This window comes from Schistocerca serialis, chromosome 2 (assembly GCF_023864345.2).
Source record: "Schistocerca serialis cubense isolate TAMUIC-IGC-003099 chromosome 2, iqSchSeri2.2, whole genome shotgun sequence".
Taxonomy (NCBI): Eukaryota; Metazoa; Arthropoda; class Insecta; order Orthoptera; family Acrididae; genus Schistocerca; species Schistocerca serialis.
Window position 1 is genome coordinate 900,603,185 of NC_064639.1, and position 22,589 is coordinate 900,625,773.

At 40.8% G+C, this 22,589-nt stretch overlaps 1 protein-coding gene across 1 annotated transcript in view; it reads right to left on the bottom strand.

The window, feature by feature from the left end:
• Positions 1-22,274, bottom strand: part of LOC126458241 (esterase E4-like) — a 72,463-nt gene extending 50,189 nt beyond the window's left edge. The window contains exon 1 of the mRNA XM_050095141.1: positions 22,026-22,274. Coding sequence (XP_049951098.1) covers positions 22,026-22,259 — 234 coding nt within the window. The 5' untranslated portion in view covers positions 22,260-22,274. The remainder of the gene's footprint in view (positions 1-22,025) is intronic.
• Positions 22,275-22,589: the final 315 nt, after the last annotated feature.

Below are 22,589 nucleotides of genomic sequence, written 5' to 3' on the forward strand. Positions count from 1 at the left end.
CATGTATAGCATTTTCTGTTGAAAGCTTTTCTGAAAACTAAACTGACATTTTGTTAGTATTTCATTTTTACAAATACGTTAAGCTACTCTTGAATACATTACTGTTTCAAGGATTTATGATACATCTGTCAGAAGCGAGATAGGGCACAAGTTGTTAGCATCAGATCTATCCCCTTTTTTCTGCAATGGTTTAACAATAACAAATTTTAGTCTGTCTGAAAAAATCCTCTGTTTCAATGAGCTACTACTTATTTGGCTGAGAATCCTACGTATCTGTTGGGAACAAATTTTCATACTCAGTTGGAAATGCCACCAATTCCACATAAGCTTTTACTTTTGAATGAATTTATTATTTTTCTAATTTCAGTAGGAGAGGTGAGTTGAATTTCAATTTCATGAAATATCATAGGAGAGCTTCTGTGAAGTTTGGAATGTAGGAGACGAGGTCCTGGCAGAATTGGAGCTGTGAGGACGGGGCGTGAGTCGTGCTCAGGTAACTCCAATGGTAGAACACTTGCACACGAAAGGCAAAGGTCCGGCACTAAGTTTTAATCTGCCAGCAAGTTTCATATCAGTGCACACTCCGCTGCAGAGTGAAAATCTCATTCTGGAAATATCTCCCAGGCTATGGCTAAGCCATGTCTCCGCAATTATCCTTTCTTCCAGGAGTGCTAGTTCTGCGAGGTTTGCAGGAGAGCTTCTGATAAGTTTGGAAGGTAGGAGATGAGGTACTGGCAGAATTGGAGCTGTGAGGACGGGGCGTGAGTCGTGCTCGGGTAGCTCCGATGGTAGAGGACTTGCCCGCAAAAGGCAAAGGTGTGGAGTTCGAGTCTCGGTCCGGCACACAGTTTTAATCTGCCAGCAAGTTTAATATCAGTGCATACTTCGCTGCAGAGTGAAAATCTCATTCTGGCAGTTCATCTGTACACAGCCTTGCATTTTCTAATGAACAGCTGGATCCTATTTTCTCTAAAAAAACTTAAAAAATGATAATTAAAAATATTTTCTACTTCTGACTCTTTGTTAACAAACTTTTCTTTGAGTATGATAGAAATATAGTCTTCCTGTGCTCTCGATTGCCCTGTTTCCCTTTTAACAATATTAATTTAATTATCAGATATGCTAATTGCAGACATAATGCACATATTCTGGACTTTTTAATGACTTTTCTTAATACAGTACAGTACTTTTTATAATTGACTGCAGCAACAGTTACTCCCTACATTGTTGGTACAGATATATATGCTCTCCTGTGCTGTATTACTATTATGGAAATTTTGCTACATAATTATGAAAACTAAAATAAACCTGACCCATGCAGACCTTGACACTACTGTACTTCACCCACGCCACCAAGGGGCTACATGCAATTGACCAGACAGCTAGCTATCTTGACAAAGCATGTCATTGTTCAGGGAATATTGTACGTCATGCAGTCTGCTGCAAGAACAGCATAGTTGTAGATAACTCTTTTAAACGCTTGCGGAATTTTCAATTTTCTTTCTGTGAAAGCTACTAGAAAAATTGGCGTTATTACCACCACCCAATCACTACGGTCTCCAGAACTAACTTACTTATTTAATTTTATTGTTCAGCTGTAGCTTTTTTATCACCAAAGAAAATTGGCAAAAAAACTTTAATCAATTTTAAATGTAGCGTTAGTTCTTATGTTCCTTATAATAATTCATACTAAATTTTATGGCAGCTTTTATTATCAGCTACAGCAATGGTTCTTTTTATATTTAATGTGAATAAGTGTACTGAATAGAACACAAATTTTGCAGCTCTCAAATTACAAAATACTAGTTATAATACTTCATTAGCAATTACCAAGCAGTGCCGGTAACCAATTCTTTTTAATTCTGCAGCTTGTACATTTCTGCTTCGAAACAGTTAAGGATATTTCTTAACGTCAAGTCCTCGCCTCCCCCCCTCCCCCTCCCCACCCCCGCCCCCATTAAGCCTACTGGTACTACACCACCCTCTGCTACACACCTTACAGCGACTTGCGGAGTACAAATGTAAATGCTCTCCACTGTTCGAGTTCATGCGCTTTTGAACCACTACCACAAGCTTCAACATCAATTTTCAGACCGTTTTATGTGTCAACTGCATCAGCTTTCCGCTAGCGAACCTGCACTGACTGTTTCAGAATCTGAATCATTTTAGGTTCGAAAAGAAATATACGTGGCATTCTTAGGGGAATTTTCAAAGTGATTCCGAAATGTTTCGTCATCTGACTCCGCTCTAAACTGCAATAAATCATCAAAAACAGTATTTGATTTTTTCCGTTAATGCAGGTCACATGCAACGCACAAAATAATACGCCAGAAAAGCGTTCTTTAAACTTTGTACGTACTAAATTCGCTAGGTGCTCACAGATGAGTTCTTCTACACCCTTAGTTTGGTTTGTTATAACATCAACCAAATTACTTTACTTTTCAACTGCATCTTATGCTTTCTCGCAGATTCGTGAAAACCGCTAAATGGACAGTTTATGAATCCGCCACAATGACTGTCATGCGTTATAAATGGGGGGAGAAGCACATACAACTTAAGTGTTCCTGTAACTGAGTAAACCAACCGTGGGTGTACTGACAGCCAGTACAATCGAAATGTTGTCCTTGTTCAATCTACATCATTCTTGAAATGTCCACCCCCGGTAGCTGCGTGGTCAGCGCGACAAAATGTCAATCCTAAGGGCCCGAGTTCGATTTCCGACTGGGCTGCAGTTTTTCTCCGCTCAGGGACTTAGTGTTGTGTTGTCTTAATCATCATTTCATCCTCATCGACGCGCAAGTCGCCGAAGTGGCGTCATATCGAAAGACTTGCACCTGGCGAAGGGTCTACCTGACGGGAGGCCCTAGTCACACGACACTTACATTTTATTCTTGAAATTAAAATTTTTGTCAGATATCGGCGTAGGTTCAATAAAGTCTTACACATTAGGTAAGCAGCAAATCTCATTTTTTCAATGCAATTTCAGACATGGCAAATACTGACCAGTACCTATAAAGTAAGTACTGGCCAGGTCTAAATTACCTTTTCTTCACCAGTACATTGCTGGTATTTTTAATAGACATATCTGAATTTGGCTCACCCATATCTTGTTATATTTCATTTTTCGATTCTCTCACTATTATTTTCGGTTTTCATTCGTTTATCAATCTTTTTTCACGCCGTACAATGCAGAAAGTTCTTGGTAAACCATATACATTCACCACTGCTCACTTACAACTATTCGTAGTTCACTATGAAAAAATTGAAAGATAACATTGTTCACTGTCAACAACACTTTTACGCCGGATCGATGAGCTGAGTGTATGACAGTGTGCTATAGAGACATTCATGCTAAAATACTATGCTTATTTTCAGCAGTGATTGTGAAATTAATTGAATACATGCAGTTGTACAGCAATTACTCAATGAGTGCCAACCACTGTTCGGTGGCATCGGTTGGCTGTAGTTCAAATGACAACGACTTCCTGCTTCTACCGGTCAGTACAGAGTACAATGGAGCATACGTACACCACATTGAAAAGAAATATTACTCTAAATTAGCGCCTGACAATTGTTAACCGTTATTTGAATTTTCAGAGAGTAAGCTTTTGTTGAGTGTGTTTTGTCGTGCAACTGTTTTGTTAGACCAATAGCCACTTGAGATTTACGAAGATGCACGAACTTAGTGACGTTGGATTTGGGATGGCGACTTTCGTTTTGTAAGAAAACATTTCCGAGATGGAACTCTCACTATGGATATCTTTCTTAATGGGAGAATATGTCCCAAGCAATGAATTAAAGATGGGAAAGACTTGCCGTGGTTTAATAATGAAATTCGGAAAATGCTTCGGAAAGCGAGACAATGTTGCATCATCGGTTCATAACAGAACGTAGAAATGCCGAAACGCAAAATTTAGTAAAAATCCACCCATCTGTAAAAAGATGGATGCGCAAAGCATACAGTTACTTCCACCGTTATTTATTTATTTCGAGTTCTGTTGATCCATATGAGAATATATCTCTGGATATAGAACGAGTCAAAATTTTACAAATTATTGTTTAGTGCACAAGTAAATTGTTCTTATCATACAAATAACAGGAACAGATTAGCTAACACGTAACATTATGTATGAGTTGTGTGTAAATTCCTAAGGGACCAAACTACTGAGGTCACCGGTCCCTATATGTATGAGTTATCACACTGGACTTCTGAATGAATATACAGATATACATACATTTCAATTTTTAAATTACACTGTAGATAAACAAAGTATGATGATTAAGGCCATAAAAGCCACAAAAATAGATTTAAGCATACTCAAGAGGTATTATGCATTTTGGCTTAGAAATTCGTCTATACTGTTACATTACATTACATTTATCGTTTTCCATGGATCCCTTGCAGAGGAGTCTCTGGGATACTTTTATACTTTGTTACTCAGATACATGGATATTGTGCAGTTCTAATGCAGACAGAGTTATGAGCTATAGTCCTTTTGTTGGCCAACAGGAAGTTCTTTAATTCACTCTGAAACCGATCTTTATCACTTACAAGACCTCTGGTAAGTTATTAAATATATGACTGCCCATATATTTGACTCCTTTTTGTACTGATGTTAAGTTTTTATATACATATCTTGTTAGCGAAAAGATCTTGCAGAGAACCGGAGAAATTCTGGTCCTACCTAGAATCACTAGCAATAAGTGGGTAACAGGGTTCACTCTAGTCATTTGTCGACGAGTCTGGTTTAGCAATAGATCACAGCAAATAAAGGAAAATTGAAGTTGTAAACAAGATTAGATGAGATTAGATTTACTTTTGTTCCAGTTGATCCGTAGTGAGGAGGTCCTCCAGGATGTAGAATATGTCAGAAAAACAATAATACGATAAATATTTACAACTAAAACAAATAAGCTAATGGTCCTTCTACAGATCCCAAGTGGAATGATTGTCATTCTTTTTTTTTTAAATAACCTTATACGAAAGGATCATTTTACAACACTCATTTACTAAGATCGCATTAACGCACTGAATTTAAAATTAAACAATGTTGTTTTATGTATAAGGTAATAAACATACAATAGAACTACTACAATACTTATTTACAATGAATACATTACTGCAATGAAACAATGCAAAAGTTAGATTGTACTTTATACACACACACACACACACACAATCAGTTGGTTCTGTTGAGAAATTCATCAGTGGAGTAGAAGGGGTTGGCTTCTCTTCTCTTAAACTGAATTTTATTGGTTGTTAAGATTTTTATAGCTGCTTGCAAGTAATTGGAAATGTGTGTTCCTGAATAATGCACACTTTTTCTACAAGAGTAAGTGACTTTAAATCCTTGTGAAGATTATTCTTATTTCTATTATTGATTCCATGAACTGAGCTGTTGGTTTGAAAAAGTGATATATTTTTAATGACAAATTTCATTAAGGAATACATATATTGGGAAGCTGTAGTTAGTATCCGCAGTTCCCCAAACAGGCCTCTGCAGGATGTTCTTGAGTTCATATCACATGTAACTCTTATTGCATGTTTTTGTGCCCAGAAAACTTTAGCTTTGCTTGATTAATTACCCCAAAAAAGAATCCCATATGACATTAGTGAGTGAAAGTAAGCATAGTATGCCAGCTTTTTCGCTTTTATGTCCCCTATGTCTGGCAGAATTCGCATAGCAAATAGAAATTTGTTTAGAAGCTTCAGCAGTTCTGTGGTGTGCTCCTCCTAGTTGAATTTATTATCAAGCTGTAATCCCGAGAATTTAGCACTGGCCACTTCTTCTATTTGCTTGCCATCATATGTTAGGTAAATATTCGTGGGACACCCCTTACAAGTTCTGAACTGCATGTAGTGTGTTTTTCCATAGTTTAGTGACAATGAATTGGCTAGGAACCAGTGATAAATGTCCACAATTATTTTATTACCCGATCTTTCTAAGACTACACTTCATTTGCTATTTATTGCAATGTTTGCCTCGTTGACAAACAAAACTAACTTGGCATCTGGTAATGTTACTGATGAAAGGTCATTGATATACACATGTAATTAGTTTCCAGTTGGATGATGCCTGATAGCTTTATACATTTCTCTCTCCTAACACCTTTTGTTTCCTGCCAGAGATATAAGATCTGAACCATTTTGCAGCATTTCCTGTTACACCTTAATATCCCAATTTACTTAAAAGGATATTGTGATTTACACAGTCAAATGCCTTTGACAGATCACAAAATATACCAGTTGCCTGCAACTTTTTGTCTAATGAGTTAAGCACATTTTCACTGTAAGTGTAGATAGCCTTCTCAGTATCAGAACCCTTTAGAAATCCGAACTGCGACTTTGACAGTATGTTATTTGTAATAAGATGGTTATAAGATTTCTAAAATTTTTGAGAATGCTGGCAAAAGTGAAATCGGACGGAAATTTGCCGCTATTTCTTTATCTCCCTCTTTAAAGAATGGCTTAATTTCAGCATATTTAAACCATTCATGAAATATTCCACTGATGAACGACTGGTTACACAGATAGCTTAATATGTTACTCAACTCTGAATCACATTCTTTAATTAACTTTGTTGATATTTTATGATGGGCATTACTTCTGCTGGGGTAGTGAGGGTCAAATTCATATTATGGAAGTTACTTGAAATATCTGGTATGAGATATTCCATGGTGGCATCTGGTTCTACCAGTCTCCTCCTTCACTGTATCCCATATTGTCTCTACTTTGTTATCTGATATCACTATCTTTTCCTTCTAATATATTTGCTTTGATGTCTGTATTAGAGTACTTAATATTTTGCAGTATTTCTTGTAATGTGCTATAGCATCAACATCAGAACTGTTTCGGATTGACAGATACAGTTTTCTTTTTGTTTTACAAGATACCTCTATTCCTTGAGTAATCCATGGCTTCTTTTTAGACTTTGCTCTAATCTTGGTCAGCTTTGGGGGGGGGGGGGGGGGAGGGACAGTGTTCAAATAAGGTAAACACTTCATTAGCAAAAGTGTTATATTTTTCATTCATGCCATGAGCACTGTAAACATCACTCCAGTGAATGTCTCTGAGGAGTGTCCTAAAATAATTAATTTTTGGGTTATTGATTACCCTCTTGAGTTCAGATTTAACAGATTTTATATCCTATTCAGTATTAACATTTAACAGAAGGAACTGCATACCATGGCCTGAGAGGCCATTGACTATTGGTTTTGTAATATAATTTTGTTCATTGGACTTTCCTGTAAAGATATTATCAATGGCTGTGAGCAACTGGCTATCCAAGTTGGGAACTTTACAGTGGGAATTAAGTTAAATGATAGTGTTTACTAACTCAAATAAGTTCTTATTGGGAGAGTCTTAAGGAAATCTACTCTGAAGTCACCAGAAACTACTATTTCTTTGTTTCTGGTTGTTAAATGGAGCAGTACAAGGTGGTTTATGAACAGATTAAAGTTACCTGCAAGTGCTGATGTACACTTAATATTATGAAGGTTTTTTTTATGAAATTCTACTTCTGTTACACATACTTCCATATGCTGTTCTAGGAAAAATTTATGAATGTCTATGTTCTTAAATTTATGACAGTTCCTGATGAATGTTGGAACTCCTCCTTTCTCCATTTCTGTTCTTGAAAAGTGAGATGCTGACCTAAACCCTGTAACACTTACAAGTTCTACACCAGTGGTCACATAATGCTCAGCGGGGCAGATTATGTCAGGGTTTGAGGACTCTAATTCATCTATGCAGATAATTAATTCATTAATGTTATTTCTCAGCCCTCGAATATTCTGATGCAGTAAAGATAGCTGACATTTCACATTGACCAAGCTAAAATTGTGTGGAGTTGAAATTTCTGCTGATTGTTGAAGATTCTTAACCAAAAGCCGTTTATGCTGATGTAATAAGCTAGAATTAAGTTTTTTGGTTTGTCTCAATCCTAACCTCTCTTAAAACTTGGTTTCTCTCTGTCCTCCCTAGCCTAAAAAAGGGTCTTTTCTGAACCCTATAACCCATCGTATTTTATCTCTCATGACAGTGCCTCCCCCGTTAAACTTTCCTGCTATTTTCCCAGCCAATTTACCCTTTGGTTTCCTGTTGAGGTAAAGGCCATGTCTAGTATAATCCCACCTATTGTGGGAATCAACTGGAACCACACCAATGTGTGACCCTGCACCCAACATAAGCAGCCACTCCAACCTCAGAATTAACTCTCCTGACAGAAGAGTTCAAATGAGGTCGGTCATGGCGCCCAAGAACAGATACAAACTCAACACTAGTATGCTTCAATGCTGATGCAATCTTTTGCAGGTCACACCCAAGATCTCCATCAGTACTATTACCTGGCTCACCCACTATAACCACGGTGTCTTCCTCAGTGAAATCTTTGCAAAGTGACCCTAAATCCTCTGTCACCTGCTCCAGACCAGCACTAGGTTTAAAAAAATTGGTGACCTGGTATTCTGATCCTAGTTCATCCCGCAAAAGTTGGCCAACACCTCTTCCATGGGAACTACCTAACAACAACACTTTCTTTCTCTTTACTGATTTCCTTACATTCTTACTTTCCAATTTGCTGGTGGAAGTTTGTTGTGCCCTGTCTACACCTGCAACTGCTTGAGGCTTACCAGTTTCTAACTGTAGCAACAGGTCAAATCTGTTTTCCATTTTCACTATGAAGCTGTCAGACAAACTTCTAGGCCTGTTCCTCCTGTTGCCTGTTGCAACTTCCCGCCTCTCTTTACCCTTCTCCCTCCTTAACCTGTCAATATCTCCCCTGGCCTTGTCTAACTCAGCCTGAAGGACGGCACTTTTCCCCTCCTGTTCTAGTATCTTCCTATCTCTACTACATATCCTACAAAAGCACTGATGAGTCTCATTTACTTCCCCTACTCCCACGCCACTACAGTCCCCCACATGGAAAACACAACAGCACCCGTCACACCGAAGCCCCGATCTAACAATCCTACGGCAGGTCAAGCACTTTCCACTCAAGATAAACGTAATAGTTTATTAAGAATAAGTCTGTTAAATTACAGATAAACACAAAAATAAGATTCCAAAAATTTGGCTTATACGCAATAGTATGTAAACAAAAACAACAGTGCAAAGTTTCCGAAACAACAACTTAAACTTTACGCTACTTTCCGGAAATGAGAGTTAAATAATGAAGCGGTACGCTGCAGTTAAATTGCTAGAGAGAGCAAAGAACAATTAAACGAAATTCTATAGATTTGCTGCGGCAAAACGTAAACAGAAAATACGACTATAACCCGACTGTACGATCTTTTCACGTTTTCTGCTATATTACGTAAAGAAAAATGAAACCTTTAATGGTACGCTTAAAAAAATACAGCTATTTATCACGTAATCAGTACTAAACTAAATGTTATTATAATCTAAAATGACTTATTTTTACGAGAACACCAAAACTCGCGCTTGCCACTAGGTCCGATTGGAATTCCAATTTGGTTTTACAGAGAGCACTCTATGTCACTGGTCCTTTACATAGCTAGCATCTATAACGAATCTCTCTCCCAGCGCAAAGTCCCACGCAACTAGAAAAAAGTGTAGGTCACTACTGTCTATAAGAAGGGTAAATTAACGGACCTGCAAAAGTTATCAGTTTGCTACAAAGTCCTTAAGCATATTCGAAGTTCGAATTCAATAAATTTCTTTGAGACAGAGAAGCTTCCGTCCACAAATCAGCACGGATTTAGAAAGAATCGCTTGTGCAAAACTCATCCTGCCCTTTTATCGCACGACATACTGCGAACCATGGAAGTAGAGGGACTGGTGGATTCCACATTTCTAGATTTCCGAGAAGCATTTGACACGGTGCCCCACTGGAGATTGTTGACGAAGGTCCGAGCATACGGATTAGGCTCCCATATATGTGAGAGGCTCGAAGACATCTTAAGTAATAGAACCCAGTATGTTGTCCTGGACGGCGACTGTTCATCAGAGACAAGGGTATCGTCAGGAGTGCCCCAGAGAAGCACGATAGGACCGTTTTTGCTCTCTATATACAAGGGTCGGAACTTAAATAGTAGCAACTATTTATTCACAACCGACACAAAAGAGTTACGTGTATGCGCCTGTTATTGTCCTTGAAAGTAGTCACCAGTGTTGTGTAAAACCCGTTTCCAACTATGTGGAAGGCGTAGTATACCGTCAGCAAAGCCTGTTCTGTTGATGGTACGAATAGAGCGGTCTACTGCCTGTCGAATCTCTGGAACAGTTCTGAAGCGAATGTCACGAAGTGGTTCCTTCATCTTCGGAATAAAATCAAAGTCACAAGGACTTAGGGGAAGGTGGGGGAATTACACGCATGTGGGTAATCCCACGCAGGCTGTTTTACGCAGTTTTAATGGCGCAAGCTGTTCCCAGTTGGTGCTACACCCTGCCGGCAGCAGTAACAACTACTACGCAGCTTAGGCCAGCCATTTTCCAGTGGCATCGTTGGAGCAGTGAAGTATTGTTTATTTTCGGCGTGTCTCATGTAATTTTGGTCAGCTATATTTTGCAAGGTAAGTGCTACTATAAGTTTCTTTAATGTAATTCTTGCATATCAACTACTAACCCTAGATGAAACCTTTAATTTAATTGTAGATTTGTCCCACTATTTGAATTAGGTGCCGAATTATGCTTAGGTTAGTCATCGAACTTACGGTGGGGTAATGCCACGCAGCTGTTGAAGTGCGTGGTATTCCCCCTTGCGGGTTATATTTTTAATACTAACGAGGTTTTTTTTTTTAGTTTCAGATGGGTAGATACTATAAAAGAAAAACCCAGAAAGCGAAATGGACACAAAGAGGAACTTTGTAAGGCTCTTGATTCCATCAAATCTGGAAGAAAAATAAGAGAAGTATCAAGAGCTTTCGGGATTTATGAAGCTACTCTGCGAATGAGAATGAAGGTTAATAATACCGAGGGTCCAAAAGTTGGAAGAAGCCCAACATTTTCGACAGAACAGGAAAATGAGATAAGGGATCATGTTATTACAATGGCCAAGCTGTTCTATGGCATTAGATGCATCCAGCTGCGAAAGATTGCATTTGAGTATATAGAGGCTAACAACATTGCAAACAATTTTGATAAGTCATCTAGGTTAGCTGGAAAGGATTGGCTAGCTCCATTTTTAAATAGAAACCCAAGTATTTGCATGAGAAAACCTGAAGCAACTAGCATTAACAGAATACAGGCATTTAATGAAGAAGAGGTTAATGCATATTTTAATAATTTAGAACATATCTTTGAAAAATATAAATTTAAAGAGGGGCGAGTGTTCAACATCGATGAAACGAGCATAAATACTGTACACAAGCCCGAGAGAATTTTGGCTCCTAAAGGTGTTAAACAAATAGGTGGGGCCATTTCTTGGGAAAGGGGGAAAACGTGACTGTGATATGTTGTTTCACTGCTGCTGGTACCTACGTCCCCCCTATCTTTATCTTCCCCAGGAAGAGGATGTCAAATCTCTTAAATAAAGGTGGACCAGTTGGAGCAATATATGGTTTTTCTGTCAATGGCTGGTCCAATGAGTCATTATTTTTCGAATGGATCCAACATTCTGAGAACAATGTAAAATCAACTATTGATGACCGTGTGCTGCTGATTTTAGATAATCACAGCAGCCACATTTCACTTGATATTTTTGAATTTTGTAAAAAGCATTCTATTGTATGGTAACCCTACCTCCACACACTTCTCACGAGCTTCAACCACTAGATGTTACATTCTTCTCTTCTTTGAAACCAGCCTTCAATCGTGAATGTGACATGTATATGAAGTCACAGGTGTATCAAAAAGTTACACCATATGAGTTAGCATAACTTTTTAATAAGGCATATATTAAGGTCGCTACCATGGACAAAGGGCAGTCAGGGTTTAAGGCATGTGGGATTTGCCCTTCCAATCCAAACAAATTTGAACATGACGACTTACAAAAATGTGAGATCTTCAGAGATGTTGTCCTTGAAGACGAAGAGGTTCCGAATGCAACAAATGGAAATGAGGTGGTTGCATCTACAAACGAGCCACATATCTCCAAAAGGAGTCAAGAACAGAATCCTGGATCTTCAGCAGAAGATGTTCCACTTCTAGTAGGCCTAGAAGATGTCACAACAACATCAACTAAAAGTGCATGTGTCAAGCACGTTAGTGTATTTGACATATCTCCTTTTCGAAAACAAAAACAAGTTCTTCCTAAGACGAAACAAGCCAAGGGAAAGCCTAAGGGAAAGTCAGTGATCCTTACAGAAACTCCAGAGAAGAATAAACTACTAACGGATTTATCAATAAAGAAACAAAAAGAAGCAATGAAAAAGAAAGCTGAAGGAAAAAAAGAAAAGAAATCTTATGTATAAAGCAGATAAGTGCAGAATTCTGCAACTTAAAAAAGTTTCGAAGAAGCAACAGACATTATACAAAAGGAAACACCACCAAGAAAGTGAGAGCAGCAGCGGGGATGACGTAAATCTGGACTTGCAGAACATTTGTGATGACGATGAAATGGATGATATTGATCCGTTGGCGATTTCAGAAGATGTCTGTTTAGTTTGGGAAAAGTTTGGAAAAGATGTAGAACTATGGTGTCGATGTATTTCTTGTAGCAGATGGAGTCATGAAGAATGTAGTGGAAGGAACACTCCAAAAAGTTACAAGTGCGATCTTTGCTGTATGAGAAAATGAACTCTTTTCACATCGCTAAAAATGTAAAAAACGAAAATTATAAGAGATGTTTGTAGAATTACATTATTTCATTCTTAAATATACTGCTTACTATTTGTAGTAACTAATTAGCAAATAAAAATAGGAAGTATTGCACATTTCTATGGTTTGTTTGTTTTACGTGTTATTACCCAGTACTTTGCGTGTCATTGCCCTCAGGGGTGGGGAATACCACGCATTTGCACTTTTTTTTTATTTTAATGTGCAAAATTAAGGTACTGTTTATAACTATTTACAAACGATTGGAATATGTGGAGAAATGTCCATTGTATGGTATGTACTTATTTTCATAGGTTTTAATGACGTAACGAATAGTTCACATCTATTTTTCCTTAGGTGCGTGTATTTCCCCCACTCTCCCCTACGTCCGGAGAGTATGCTGGATGGTACAGTACTTCCCAGTCCCATCGACCAAACATAGCAACCACAGCTTGTTATCCTAACGCATTACGTTCCTCCACGGCAGGCCGTCAATGCACAGTATTACTGTTCGTTTTTGGAGCATCACCTGCGACCAGGTTTGCGAAAGAAGCGGTGACACTTTCTGCGCAACCCACCCATCATTTTGCACGACAATGCGTGGGAGCATACAGCGCAAACTGTGGTTCCTCTGTTCGGTCGATGGGACTGGGAAGTACTGTACCATCCACCATACTCCCCGGACTTAAGTCCTTGTGACTTTGATTTGATTCCGAAGATGAAGGAACCACTTCGTGGCATTCGCTTCAGAACTGTTGCAAAGACTCGACAGGCAGTAGACCGCTCCATTCGCACCATCAACAGAACAGGATTTGCTAATGGTATACTACACATTCCACATCGCTGGCAACGGGTTCTACACAACGCCAGTGACTACTTCGACGGATAGTAACAGGTGCAAACATGTAACTCTTTTGTATCGGTCGTGAATAAATAGTTGCCACTATTTAAGTTCCAACTCTCGTGCGTAAATAATCTGATAGACAGGGTGAGCAGCAATCTACGACTTCATCCTGATGTCGTTCTAGTATACGGGTAAGTGCATGCATTCGGTTACTGTAGGTGAATACAGGATGATTTAGACAGAATTTCTATTTGGCGTGATGAATGGTAGCTTGCTCTAAATGTAGAAAAATGTAAGTTAACGCAGATGAATAGAAAAACAATCTTGTAATGTTGCCATAGTCACGTCAATTAAATATCTCGGCATAACATTGCAAAGCGATATGAAATGGAAAAAGCATGAAAGGCCGGCAATGAGGAAGGCGAATGATCGACTTCGGTATATTGGGAACATTAGCCCATCTATAAAGAAGAGGCACATATGCAGAATACTGATGCTACCCATTCTTGAATACTGCTCCCCACCAGATCGGATTAAAGGAGGACATCGAAGCAATTCGGAGGCAGCCTGCTAGATTTGATACTGGTAGGTTCTGTCAACTTGCAAGTATTAGAGAGAATCTCTGGAGGGAAGACGACGTCCTTCTTCGTGAAATACTACTGTGAAAATTTGGAGAACCGGCGTTTTCGGCTGACTGCAGAACGCTTCTACTATCACTAGCGTGCATTTTTCGTAAGAACAGCGAATACGAGATACAAAAATTAGAGCTTGTACGGAGACACGTACACTGTCGTATTTTCCCCTCGCTTCATCCGCGGTTGCAACATGAAAAGAGAATGATTGGTAGCGGTACAAGGTACCCTCCGCCATACATCTTATGGCATTTTGTGGAGTATTTATATAGATCTAGACCGCGTAATTCATGTAGCAGTTTCCACACGCAGCAGATCATCAGATTCATTTCATTTTATTGTAGCTTATTAAAAATGCTCGGAGTCTGTTGACGTTTTTCTTCCCTTATGAGCTATGCATTGTTCGCATGTACTAAAATCCCGAATATTCCGGCTACAGAAATACAAGTCTAATTTTGCGTTTTTCGTCGTATTGGACCCGCATTTTATTCAATTTTTAATGGTAAAGTCATTTTTAAGATTTTACTTAATTTTTTGGATGTTTGTGTTCAACGTTCATTTATGACACAACAGTTCATTCTTTTAATGTTAACAAGAACGAACAACCCATACTCCTATAGGAAAAACGCAGCAGTATTGCTCAAGGATGTATTCGTACATGTTAAAAATAATGGGGGGTTCATCTGCTTATTGTCATTGTCACGTTATTTATGGTTGTTAAATTGAACCAGGTATGGGTACCGAAACAAAAATATCGATTTCGTGTATCGATGTTGTACCCAACATAATGTCCAGCAGTTTTAAGAAAACAAACGAAGAACGCGTTTAGCGGCACCGTCTCTGGCGGGCCGCTTGAATTTGCGCGTGCAATCGCCAGATTGGCTAACTTCAGTGCTAACTCGAAAACGGCGTAACGCATCGAATTTTTTTCAACAATTATTTCTCAGCACATCCTATCCTGCAACACTCTTCAAGCTCTTCTGACTGTTTCAGACCACCCCTTATATTTATGAACTTGTCGAGCTGAAAATGGCTCTATAATCGAAATTGACCAATCATGGTTTAAACAAACAAAAACATACAGTCTCGGCGGAAGTAACATCGTATTCTTAAACGTCTGGATCCGGAAAATGTGCTTGCAAAACTTTATGAGCTTGAAAACAATTTTATCCTTCCACATACAATGAGGTGACACAAGTCATGGGATATCTTCTAATATCGCAACAGATCTCGTTTTGACTGGTTAGTGCAGCAACTCGACGTGACATGGACTCAACAAGTCGTTGGAATTCCTCTTCAGAAATATTGAGCCGTGCTGTCTCTATAGCCATCCATAATTGCGAAAGTGTTGCCGGTGTAGGATTTTGTGCACGAGCTGACCTCTCGATTATGTCGCATAAATGTTCCATGGCATTCATGTCGGGCGTTGTGGGTGGTCAAATCATTCGCTAGAATTGTCCAGAATGTTTTTCAAACCAATCGCAAACAACTGTGGCGCGGTGACATGGCGCATTGACTTCCATCGTTGTTTGGAAACATGAAGTCCATTAACCGTTGTAAATGGCGTCCAAGTAGTGAATGATCGGTTCAGTTGGACCAGAGGACCCAGTCCATTCCATGTAAACACAGCCCACACCATTATGGAGCCACCACTTGATTGCACAGAGCGTCGTTGACAAGTTGGGTTGATGGCTTGGTGGGGTCTGCGCCATACTCGGAACCTACCATCAGCTCTTACCAACTGAAATCGGGACCAATCTGACCAGCCCACTGTTTTCCGGTCGGCTAGTGTGCAGTCGATATAGTCACGAGCCCAAGAGAGGCACTGCAGGTGATATCGTGCTGTTAGCAAAGGCACTCGCGTCAGTCGTCTGCTGACATTAACGCCAAATTTCACTGCGCTGTCGTAACGGATACGTTCGTCGTACGTCCCACGTTGATTTCTGCAGTTATTTCACACAATGTTGCTTGTCTCTTAGCACTGACAACTCTACGCAAACGCTGCTTCTGTCTGTCGTTAAGTGAAGGTCGTCGGCCACTGCGTTGTCAGTGGTGAGAGACAACGCCTGAAATTTGGTTTTCTCGGCACACTCTTTTCATTGCAGATCTCGGAATACTGAATTCCCTCACGATTTCTGAAATGGAATGTCCCAAGTGTCTAGCTCCAACTACCACTCCGCGTTCAAAGCCGTCGGAAGCCTTTACACTAGCATCACTGAGTACAGATGACAGCTCCACCAATGCACTGTCCTTTAATAACTTGTGTAGGCGATACTACCGCAATCTGTATACAGGGTAGTCCACTGATAGTGACTGGGCCAAATATCTCACGAAATAAGCATCAAACGAAAAAACTACAAAGAACGAAACTCGTCTAGCTTGAAGGGGGAAACCAGATGGCGCTATGGTTAGCCCGTTAGATAGCGCTGCCATAGGTCAAACGGATATCAACTGCGTTTTTTTAAAATAGGAACGCCCATTTTTATTACTTATTCGTGTAGTACGTAAAGAAATATGAATGTTTTAGTTGGACCACTTTTTTCGATTTGTGATAGATGGCGCTGTAATAGTCACAAACATATGGCTCACAATTTTAGACGAACAGTTGGTAACAGGTAGGTTTTTTAAATTAAAATACAGAAAGTAGGTACGTTTGAACATTTTATTTCGGTTGTTCCAATGTGATACCTTTGTGAACTTATCATTTCTGAGAACGCATGCTATTACAGCTTGATTACCTGTAAATACCACATTAATGCAATAAATGCTCAAAATGATGTCCCCCAACCTCAATGCATTTGGCAATACGTGTAACGACATTCCTCTCAACAGCGAGTAGATTGCCTTCCGTAATGTTCGCACATGCATTGACAATACTGGCGCATGTTGTCAGGCGTTGTCGGTGGATCACGGTAGCAAGTTAATAATGGATTCGCATGTCTCTCCGGAGAAAGGCACTGATTGAGAACAGAAAATATGATGTTGACTGTACATGTTTGGCGTACTTAGAACTGGATTAATATTGAATTTTCCATGTCTTCTACTGATGTATGCGCAGATTCGTATTGCAGTAAACATTAGGTATTTGAACCTGTGTTTTTGTTTTTTCTCAAAATAAACTTTCTGTTTCTGTAATAAGTAACAGAAAAACCGGTGCGTTTCAGCAAAACGACTTTGTGACTGCGCATATTATATGACGTTGTTCGTCCAAGAAAATAAAAAAAAATAGTCTGTTTTTCAAAGATATCATAAGCAATTGTGTAATAACTGTTACAAATATATCCAGAAAGGCATCTCACATTACATACATTGCCTGCACTGAGAAAGCGCAAATGCGTAAGCACAAAACAGTTTATCTGTTCTCTTGTATAATTTGTTGTTTGTCAGCTTAAAGTTGCTCGGGTGAACGATTTAATTATGCATCATCACTTACTATATTATTAATACTAAAATTTAGTGGCTAACCTGTTTCGGTAGTTCTCCAGTGACGTTTTCCATGCTTTGTCTTGCACACTGCATACAATGATATAATATCACATAGTCTGCACTATCATCTGCATCTACATATACACTCCACAGCCACTGTACGGCTCATGACAGAGTGTACCAAACGTACCACTACCAACCATTTTCTTTCCTGTTCCACTAGCAAACAGAGCGAGGTAAAACCGATTATCTATGTGCCTCCATATGAGCCCAAATTTCTCGTATCTTATTTTTGTGGTCCTTATGCGAAATGTACGTCACGGTAGTAGAATCGTTCTGCCGTCAGCCGAAAATGCTGGTTTTTCAAATTTTATCAATCGTTTTGGGCGAAGAGAACGTCGTCTTCCTTCCAGAGATTCTCGTTTGAGTTCACGAAGCATCTCTCTAATACTCGCAAGTTAATGAACCTGCCAATAACAAATCTAGCAGCCTGCCTCTGAATTGCTTCGATGTCTTCCTTTTGACTCGTTTCACATCCATGCGTTACAACGGAAAAATGGATCTATGTCTATGGAATAAATATTGCAATAAATAAATACCTAAATTCGACTTAGTGCAGAGGAGTACTCAAGAATGGGAAGCACTAGTGTTCTGCACCGAAGCGCCAAAGAAACTGGTATAGGTATGCGTTTTCAAATGATGAGATATGTAAAATTCAAATGCTGAGATATGTAAGTAGGCAGAATTAAAGACAAGTGTTTGGCGCGCGGTTACTGCTGCTACAATGGCAGGTTATCAAGATTTAAGTGATTTTGAACGCGTGTTATAGTCGGCGCACGAGCGATAGGAAACAACATCTCCGAGGTAGCGATGAAGTGGAGATTTTCCCGTACGACCGTTTCGTGAATATACCGTGGATATCCGGAATCCGGTAAAACATCAAATCTCCGTGCAAGAACGGGACCACCGGTGACTGAAGAAAATCCTTCAACGTGAGAAAAGTGCAACCCTTCCGCAAATTGCTGCAGATTTCAGTGCTGACCCATCAACAAGTGTCAGCGTGCGAACCACTCAACGAATCATCATCGATATGGGCCCTCGGAGCCGAAGACCCACACGTATATTCTTGATGACTGCACTACACAATGCTTTATGCCTCGCCAGGGCTCGTTAACACCGACATCGGACTGTTGATGACTGGAAACATATTGCCTTGTCGGACGAGTCTCGCTTCGAATTGTATCGAGCGGATGGACGTGTAGGGGTATGAAGACAACCACATGAATCCATGGATCTTGCATGTCAGCAGGGGACTGTTCAAGCTGGTGGAGGCTCTGTAATGGTTGGGGCGTGTGCAGTTGGAGTGATATGGAAACCGTGATATGTCTACATACGACTCTTGGCAGGTGACACGTACCTAAGTTTTTGGAAACTGATCACCTGCATCCATTCATGTCCATTTTGCATTCCGACGGACTTGGGCAATTCCAGCAGGACAATGCGACACCCCAAACGTCCAAATTGCTACAGAGTGGCTCCAGGAACACTCTTCTGAGTTTAAATACTTCCGTTGGTCACCAAACTCCCCAGAAATGAACATTATTGTGCATATCTGCGATGCGTTGTACCGTGCTGTTCAGAAGAGATCCCCACCCCCTCGTGTTCGTACGGATTTACGGACAGCTGTGCAGGATTAGTGGTGTCAGTTCCCTCCAGCACTACTTCAGACATTAGTCGAGTTCATTCCACCATGTGTTGCGGCACTTCTGTATGCTAGCGGGGCCCTACATGATATTAGGTAGGTGCACCAGTTTCTTTGTCTCTTCAGTATATATGTACTCTAATTTATAGATGGGTTGCGCTGTCCCGGAATTCACCTAATAAACCGAAGTCGACCATTCGCCTTCCTCACTGTCTTCCTTTTATACTCGTTCCATTTCATATCGCTTTGCAACGCTACGCCTAAATATTTTATCAACATGACTGTGTCAAGCAGCGTGCAACTAACATTCGATTATTACAGTACTGTTCTTCCTGCTCATTTGGATCAACTTATATTTTTCTACATTTAGAGCAAGCTGCCATTCATCACATCAGCTAGAAACTCTGTCTAAGTCGTACTGCATCCTCCTATAGTCGCTCAGTGACGACGCCTTTCCGCACAATACAGCATCATCAGAAAACAGCCGCAGATTGATGCTCACTGTATCTAAATGGTTCAAATGGCTCTATGTACTATGGGACTTAACATCTGAGCTCATCAGTCCCATAGACTTAGAACTACTTAAACCTAACTAACCTCAGGACATCACACATATCCATGCCCGAGGCAGGATTCGAACCTGCGACCATATCAGGCCCCTGGTTCCGAACTGAAGCGCGTAGAACCGCTCGGCCACATTGGCTGGCTCACTGTATCTGTCAGATCATATTTTATGTATGTAGAGAATACGAGCGGTCCTGTCACTTTTCCATGGGGCTCTCCTGACGATATCGTTGTTTCTGATGAACACTCACCGTAGAGAACAATGTACTGGCTCCTATTACTTAAGAGGGCTTTGAGCCATTTACATGCCTGAGAGCCTAATTCATAACCTCTGACCTTCGTTAACTGTCTACAGTGAGGCGCCGTGCCAAACGCTCTCCGGATAGCGTGGTTCGCAGGAGATCGTGCGAGAAAACGACAGGCTGAGTTTCACCCAAGCAATTATTTCTAAATCCGTCCTGAATTGTGAACTGAAGCTTTTCTGTCTCAAGGCAATTTACTGTATTCGAAATTACAATATGCTCAAGAACTCAGCAACAAAGTGATGTTATGGATATTGGTCTGTAATTTTGTAGGTCCGTTATTTATCGGTTCTTATGTATTGAAGTCATCTGCGCTTTTTTCTAGTCGCTTGGGATTCTTCGCTGGGAGAGAGATTGCAGGCTAGGAAGGGACCAATGCAGAAGAGTACTATCCGCCAAGAGTCGCTTTGGTGCGCCACTGGTCGCTACAAAAGGTCACGAACTAACGGGTTCAAAGGAACGGTTCACCAAGATGAATGGGACGAGCGAGGAACGAGTTCTAAGCAACGGTCTTTCATAGTTCACTTCGGTCGCGGCTTTCTACTTATAGTTCCCAGGAACGGGATACGGTCAGTCTCGTTCCCGAACGGCATGTCGCCCAATCTCGTTCCAGCCTCGGTTCCGTTTCCGTCTTTCTCGGTCTCGGTCTCGCTCGGCCGGACTCGACCTTCGTGTGGCCACTCGTCGCAGTACCACTGCCGACTGCTCATAGTTCACTGTTCAGTATCTTGTTCGTTTCGTTCGCTTCGGACGCCCATTCTCGATCTGTTTCAAACCTTTTTAGAACTCTGAACTTCTGGTTCTTTTCGTATTCTATTCAGCGTCCACGACTGGTAATTAAAATGTACTTTATAATTACGTAAATTACATAAAAATTACGTGGTATGTAATACATACATCTTTTCAGGCAACAAAACGGCGTATCAGCTTACTTCACTATCTCGATAAACAACAGAAGAAATATTTGTAAAAGGGCAAGATTCTTTGCTATTAGACATGCAAAGGACGTCGGCACAGCACACACGAGTGGCCATTTTCCGTCCTTTTTTGACCCCAGGTAAAAGAGCAAGTTCATTGTTATGGAAGGCAGACCGACTTACAAAAGAATGAAGCCCGCGCTTCGTAATCGAGTGTGGGAGAATAGGTAACTCCTACAACATTATTTCAGTGGTACAGGGTGGCGCACGAAAAATCGGCCCCGAGTACTGACTGCTCATTGTCGCTTACCAATCGTCATCTATTGTCTCGAAGATGTTTGCATTAGTTTATTTGTTATTTCTTCACTGTCTAATTATTACATGTTTATCTATTCTGTCCGTAGCGATCAACAAATTGTGGGTAATTGGCGTACAGTCTCTACTCGGGGCCGGTTTTTCGTGCGCCACCTTATATTAGTTTAATGCGATTAGCCACATTACGCTACAGTTGGCTAAACGAGATGTTTTGCAGAATCACGAAAATTACAAGTGTGTGAGACTTCTGTTATGAATAAAAACTCTGTACTCCAGGAGGGAGGCAAGTGCCCCCTCTTGGCGCCTTCCACCTTCAGTCACCTATACTACAAATTTTCAGTTTTTCATAAAAAGCATACACCAAGCACAGTGAACTGTGAACGAGTAAAAATGAACGGTTCCCAAAAAAGATCGATCACCAGTGAAATAGTTCCCAATGATGAACGACTTTGCCCATCTCTAGCGCGAACCAAAAAGGAGCGACACGTCTCGATATTGCTTCATTTGCTAAGATGGAGGTGGCTTGAAACAGAGCCATGTTCCCGCCAGGCAACCTCTGTGCGAACTGCGCCCAGTGCATCGATCGCGTCCGACAGACGGGGCCTCACCTTGAAGCGCAGTTCGCCGACAGGTGGCAGCGCGTAGCGAACTCCGCGGAAAGCCAGGATGTTCCGGCCGTCCAGTGACGTCATCACGCTGCCCCGCAGCCGGCCCAGGACCGTCTGCACCTGCGGCTCCCGCTGCTCGCCAGCGCCGCCACCTTTGCTGGCGCACCGCGCTGGCGCCAGCAACGCGACGCACGCCGCCAGCAGCAACGCCAGTGCTCCGCGTGTGCCCCGCATTATCGCTGTCTGGTCGCGAGGGAGTCGCAGCGGTTGTTTTATGTGGCAGACGCGTAGCCCCCACTGCAGGCACCTCACTCGCCGAGACAGCTAGTTCCCTGAATTGCCGCGACGCCGCGCTGTTGTGAAAGCCGTTCCGCCAAGGTCTATATAGACCTCGTTTCCAGCCAAGACGCTTCTGCGCATTTTGTAGTCTGATGACACTTGCGAGGCGTTTTCCACTGTGCTCTCACACACCACACTCAAGCGTGATCCCCTGTTGTGTGGAAATCCCTACTGCGATGTATGCACCATGTTTTCAAAGAAGTTGAACTAACAGCAGAGCCCCAC